Source organism: Eubalaena glacialis, chromosome 6 (genome assembly GCF_028564815.1).
Source record: "Eubalaena glacialis isolate mEubGla1 chromosome 6, mEubGla1.1.hap2.+ XY, whole genome shotgun sequence".
NCBI classification, from domain to species: domain Eukaryota; kingdom Metazoa; phylum Chordata; class Mammalia; order Artiodactyla; family Balaenidae; genus Eubalaena; species Eubalaena glacialis.
Window position 1 is genome coordinate 118,504,486 of NC_083721.1, and position 6,580 is coordinate 118,511,065.

The 6,580-nt window shown below is 40.9% G+C and overlaps 1 protein-coding gene across 1 annotated transcript; it reads left to right on the top strand.

The window, feature by feature from the left end:
- The first annotated feature begins 159 nt into the window (after positions 1-159).
- SERP1 (stress associated endoplasmic reticulum protein 1) lies at positions 160-2,314 on the top strand. Its single transcript, XM_061194561.1, has 3 exons — positions 160-628; positions 919-994; positions 2,164-2,314. The coding sequence occupies exons 1-3, from the start codon at positions 545-547 to the stop codon at positions 2,202-2,204; spliced, it is 201 nt and encodes a 66-aa protein (XP_061050544.1). The 5' UTR covers positions 160-544; the 3' UTR covers positions 2,205-2,314.
- Positions 2,315-6,580: the final 4,266 nt, after the last annotated feature.

A 6,580-nucleotide genomic window follows, 5' to 3' on the forward strand; every position in this document is an offset into this window, starting at 1 on the left:
CGCGCACGCGCAGCTCTGGGGCAACACTTCACGGAGCGTGGAGGGGCGGGGCTAAGGCTGGAGTGCCGGCCTTCGCCCTCCCTCCCCCTCTCCCTCAGCAGGCGGAGCGTGCACTTCCGCGGGGCGGAGCCGGCCCAATGCTGACGTTGGCAGCCGAACCCGAAGTAGTTCGAGGCGACGGGTTGCACCGTCCCGTTGTTGCGTTGTGTAGCGTTGCGTTCCCTTCCTCTCTCAATCTACGCTCCCGGCGGAGGCCACAGCGGCGACGCGAGAATATCCCGGCGGCCTGCTCTCCTCCCGCGCGCCCGTCTCGCTCGGCCGGACGGTCCGGCGTCGTCAGTCAGCCGGCGGCCCGCGCCCAGCTAAGGGCTCAGCCCCCGCGCCCGCCGCGCCCAGGCCCAGCGGCCGGAGCTAGCGCCCCACCTGAGAGCCTCCTCGCTCCGGCGGCGCGGGCACCGGGAGCGGAGCGTCGGTCGCAGCGGCCCGAGGAGAAGCGAGCGAGCGAGGCCCAGGGGTGGCCGGGGCAGGTGGTTGCGCCGCGAAGATGGTCGCCAAGCAGCGGATCCGTATGGCCAACGAGAAGCACAGCAAGAACATCACCCAGCGCGGCAACGTCGCCAAGACCTCGGTAAGGGTAGAGCGGGCGCCCCTCTCGGTTCCGCAGCCGGGTATGAGGCCCGGGCCCCGGGGCCGCGCCGACCTCTCTTCCCCAGACTCGGGCGACTCAAGGGCCCGAGGCCGCGAGCCGGACGCTAAGTTGGGAGCTCAGGGAGGTGGGTGCCGGAGCCGGGCGGCTCGGGAACGCAGGGGAAACCAGTGAGGTGCAGGGACCCGGCGACCTGGCCCGGGGTGCAGGGTGAGAGCTCGGGATCAGAGTGGTTTTTTTGCATTGGAGACCGTGGATTTTCCTTTTTGCAGAGAAATGCTCCCGAAGAGAAGGCGTCTGTAGGACCCTGGTTATTGGCTCTCTTCATTTTTGTTGTTTGTGGTTCTGGTAAGTGTTTTGGGGGCGACCATCGGGTAGGGTGTTGGATGACGGGTTGGGGATGACGTGGTGATCCATCAGTGGTGAATTCTGCCCGCATAGTTCTCAATCCACCTGCCGGGAGCTCCGCATAATTCTGTTTTATGTGAACCCAGTTACTTGTCCCATATATGCACAGAGGGTGGTGCTCTAGAAACTTCTCCCCGCTTGATTTGAGCTCACAGGAGAGCAGAAAAGGAGGTCAGGTCCTTACTAATGATCGAGTTGACAAATATTAGACCAAAACAAACAACAAAAACACCTCCCAGAATGAGAATTTAGACTATTTTGCAACCTTTGCGAAAGAGAAGCTTATGAACATCATGTACATGCGGATATTCGAACTTAATTTAACATACTAATGTCTTTATGTCAAAATTGGATGTATTTTATAAAGTAAAGCTAGTGCAAAGAATTGACTCATTGTAGAGGAACTTGTACCTGATTGGCAATTTAACGTGCGAGACAAATGTTTTTAGTTTAATAAAAGAAATGTTTGACATATGGTAGGGAAAAATAGTTACCAGGGCAGACTGCTGTTAGAGTAGTAGACTCTTGCCCATGGAGATGGATTACAGAATTTCTTTTCTTCATCTTAATATGCAAGCTGTTAATATGGAAATACATGTTTCTGTTTTACACATTCTGACATTTTAAAGTTACTGAGGTTTCTCTTGAACATTTCACTTTGCCTGTCTCCTAAACATTCCAATTGGAAGCTTTCCTGATAAATGGCCAAGAGCCAAGCAATTTATGTAACCTAAAGATTATTGAATTTCAGCCTTGTGAGAATGAGGAAATGTGCATATGTTACAGGCCAAGTACACCTAATGTTTAGGGTTAAACCAAAATAATTGTATGCTAGAAAAACCTTTTTGCTTTGGTGCTTTAATTTCTTTCTAAAAATCAGTGCTTATTTGGTAACTCTCTAGACATTTTGGCATAAAATTCAAGGAAGCTGAGGCATAAAAAAAATTGTATTATTAAGGTAAGCCTGTGTTCATATTACTATGAAGTTACCTAGTATTTGCAAGTAATTGTAAGGGTATTCTTGGATTCTTGAACTACCTTAATATTTGTCAGTTGCCAGGCCTGTTTTATTCCAAGCATGTTTTAATACTTGCTCTTTCTCTTTACAGCAATTTTCCAGATTATTCAGAGTATCAGGATGGGCATGTGAAGTGACTGACCTTAAGATGTTTCCATTCTCCTGTGAATTTTAACTTGAACTCATTCCTGATGTTTGATACCCTGGTTAAAAACAATTCAGTAAAGCATCCTGCCTCAGAATGACTTTTCATATCATCCTTCATGTGTCATTCCAAGGTTTCTTCACAAGTCATTCCAAGTTTTCTAGTCCATACCACAGTGCCTTGCAAAAGCACCACATGAATAAAGCAATAAAATTTGTTAAGCTACAGTAGTGGACCCTACTTATTCAGTCAGTAAAGAGTAAGTTTTTTTTTTTAATGTGGTTATTAGAACAGTATACAATATAGGTAATTAGATTGAATCTGTGTAGACAGGGTCTAGATTTTGTTAGCCCTAATGTGTAAATGCAATTAGCTTAATTTAAAATTTGGAATCCTACGGTTTTTATATAGCTAGACACTTTATTACTATTTCTTGAATTGAAAGCACACTCCCATAGAGGATCATGGAACCGTCCTGTAATAAGGTGCTTATAAATGGAACAACTACACAGCCTAGTTTTCCCGAAATCTTTAGCACCTAAAAATTTTAAAAAGCTTCTAAATGCCTAATATAAAGGGAGATGCTTATAGCCACAACGTCTATTTTGACAATATTATTTCTATTACACTACCTTGGATTTTGCATGAGTGAATATACTAACGTAAGAGGCCATAAGAAAACAACTTGGTTGAGCATTTTATAACTTAGTCACTTCGGTTTCACTAAAAGCAGCCATGGTGGAGTAAAGTCAGGGAAGGTTTTTTATATCACCATTGATTTCACCAGAATTACTTTAATATATCAAAGGGGTCTATTATGCTCACAACATTTTAGGGAAAAATAGTACTAAAAATGGATGCCTCATCAGGGCATACTGTTGAGTCCAGTGTGCCGTAAGACAGCATGTTAATAGCACTTTTAATACCAAAAAGGCACATCAACTGCAAATTAGTTTGGAAATGCTTTTTCTTGATTTATGATTAAAATTCTGTTAGGGTACTAGATACATCAGACTAAAGTGTCATGTGAAATTAAATGGATTTACTGATAAGGATCAGTCTTTAGTCTTCCCTTTGTTGTATGATTTTATAGGTTATGATTGATCAGACTTTCTTTTTACTAATGGTAAGGGTGAGTGATAAGGCAGGTTTTGAGTTTTCTGGTACTGTTGAAAATTTCAAGTATTGGCTATTTAAATTCTTAGCCATAATGATGAAAAAAGCCTGAGAGGTGTCTATGTGTTAATGAGTTGGAAAGAAAGCTGCTTGTTTGCTGTGTTAATTGCCTCAGGATACCTCTTGAAAATAAGCTGTTTTAAGAGGAACAGAAGGGAAATCTACTACCTAGTCTATATACAGTGTGAACCTCAGAGCTTCTGGTACCCCTAAGTATGGGGAGAATGAAGGAGAGGAGTGGTTAAGGACGTTTAGGAACTTGACTAGAATAGGAAAGGGATCTGCTGACCTTGGGCCAGCAGGTTTTTACCTGCATTGTTACCTGCCTTTCTCACCCAGGAAATCAACCCCTGTACTTGTTTCCCTCTTGGAAACAAGTGTCTTGGTTAACTAATTCTATTTTGTTGTAACTTAAAAAATGAAAGTTATTGTTCTAAATTCATAGCAGGTGCCTTATTTGCTTTGAGTCAAACTATTGCATATCAGAATTTCCCTTGGTTTCCTATAGATAACTGGCTTTAAGACATTGAGGGTTTTTTTTTTTTTAATGTACAGTGTCTGTTAATTTGACTGTTAAATTGCCATAGTGAGCAATCATTTTACATATGTAAAGTTGCATTCCCTTTGTATATCATGTGTCATTACCAATTGGGTGCATTTTTAAGGATGGATTATGCATGTTTGGGTCAATGAAAGCTATGTCATTTCATTTACCCTTTAAAAATAAAGATCCCTGAATATTTGACGCCTTCTAAAAGGAAATGATTTTATAGAGTTCTTATCTGAGTATACTTTTTATAGTTAATAGAAAATGATTTTAAGGAACGCCTGGTATGTTGTACTTGAGTTAAAAGAAATAGTACCCAGAGGCACAAATTTAAGGTTTTAACTGGGAATAGGTAGCAAGAAAAATATATAAAAGCACAATGAATTAAATACTTTCCCAACTGGGGTTTACCCTCATCTCATTATTTGAGTCTGGTTCAAGGAAAAAGCACAATTTTTTTTTTTTTTGATTTCCCTTTCCCAGTTGAATTTTATATGTCATCTAATGTTGAGCACAATGTGAGAATAAATACTTTATCGGGGTTGTCTACATTATCCAATTACTCTTTGTAATTTAGCTATAACGTTTCAAGGAGTTGTCAGTGATTTCATTGTATCTGTTGGGTTGTATATAATGTTGCTTAAAATGATTGGGCTTCCAAAATAAGTGAAGATTTTCATTGTAACAGAATGCATTGTAATAGGCTTTGATTTACATTAAAGAAATGTATATACTCAACTGCAAGGCCATGGCTATTGTCACTGAGGTTCCTGGAGTTTTGTTGGCACAAAGGACTACCATGTAGTGCTGGATTATATTCTTGGGAGGTTCAGCAACAAAATTTTATTATGCTTTTAGCATCTGTAAAATTTAGGACATCATCAGATTTTCCACTTAGAAATTGTTCTGAAGTTTGATTTACATTTACCTATGTATTAGTTTTTTTAACTTGTCATTTTAGATGCAAACCACAACTTTAAGAGGTAGGAGTTGGGTTCAATAGCAGATTCTACGACACTCCCTCAGAGAATCCTTTCCTGTCTAAACACAGTCCCACTCTAGCTGCTTGTACCACTTTATCTTCAAGTTAGAACAGAAATGTCCAAATCTGGAAAGAGTGCTAATGAGCAATAAAATGCTAGAAATCAAGCTGAAGGGAAAAATTCAACTGTCTGGACTTAAATAATTCAAAGTAAATTCATATCAAAGAATCAAAGATAGAAATGACATAGAGGGCTTCCCTGGTGGCACAGTGGTTAAGAATACGCCTGCCAATGCAGGGGACACGGGTTCGAGCCCTGGCCGGGGAAGATCCCACATGCCGCGGAGCAGCTAAGCCCGTGCACCACAACTACTGAGCCTGTGAGCCACAACTACTGAGCCCACGTGCCACAACTACTGAAGCCCACGCGCCTAGAGCCCATGCTTTGCAACAATAGAAGCCACTGCAATGAGAAGCCCACACACTGCACCGAAGAGTGGCCCCCACTCGCTGCAACTAGAGACAGCCATGCACAGCAATGAAGAACCAAAAGCAGCCAAAAATAAATTTATTTTTTAAAAAAATGACGGGAAATTTAGTACAACTGACTCCATTTACAGATAAGTAAAAAATTCATTTATTCAGTGAATATTGAATAACTTATGTGCCAGATCTGGAGATAGATATGTGAATACAGAATCTCAGCACTCAGGTATCTTTCAGTCCAGTAGTGAGGAAAAAGACAATACAATGAAAACGACCATAATTGTGATAAGTCTTTCAAAGGAAAAGTAAAACCAGATAGATGGTGGATTTGCCCTCACAGAACTAGTTGAGGTAGAGTAGAAACTAGAGCCGAGATTTCCTGACTCACTCAACCATCTAGAAACCATAAGAGTGACTGCAAAATACCCACACAGGACACTTCTGTTTTCATGAGCTCTTTGCTTCTGCTTTTAGGAAGCTAAAATTTTTTTTCATGTTGCCAATTTAAAGAAGAAAGAAAAAAAGTTTGTCCTTTTATGGATGCAACTTTTTTTTGAAAATGAATTTGTGACAAATTTACTATTGGTGTTTCCTGTACAGCAGAAAATTAACAGATCAAATCAGTAATGTTATTCACTTTCACATATTCAAGAGTACATTTTTAAAAGTAGTTTTGCTAAAATTTTTTTTGTTTAATTTCTTTTTTATCTGTGATGTTGAAAAATAATTTTTGATAGCCCAGTAGTCAAAAATATACAGATATGTGCTCTCCACAGATAAAAGTTTCAGTGAATAATGCATGTGTGACTTCTTTTCCACTGTACAAAATTAAAACCATGATTTCAATATCATTAAATGGGTTAGTAACAGGTTTTTCTTCTTTTCTCACTGTTACGAGAAAGCCAAACAGGAGAATGAGAATAATTGAGTTTGGAGCTAAAAGGAACTTTTCAAATGATCTTGATTTACACTTGAGGAAATTACGGCCTAGAGAAGTTATCTTTCCCATCATCAATGAACCGGTAGCAGAGCAAAGATTAGAAAACCGGATTTGGGATGACCAAATTGGCTCTTTAGCATGTTGAGTGCCAAGGAATTATAATTCTTCAGGAATGTTTCCTCTTACCTTAGAAGACTATATATTCATCTCATGAACCCCCTTGAGTGTTTGA

Bases quoted from the DNA above. Each gene is read 5' to 3' on its own strand.
- SERP1 (XM_061194561.1), top strand. From the start codon at position 545: ATGGTCGCCAAGCAGCGGATCCGTATGGCCAACGAGAAGCACAGCAAG. The intron at 629-918 runs GTAAGGGTAGAG...TCCTTTTTGCAG, and splicing joins GCAACGTCGCCAAGACCTCG to AGAAATGCTCCCGAAGAGAA. The intron at 995-2,163 runs GTAAGTGTTTTG...TTCTCTTTACAG, and splicing joins TTTTGTTGTTTGTGGTTCTG to CAATTTTCCAGATTATTCAG.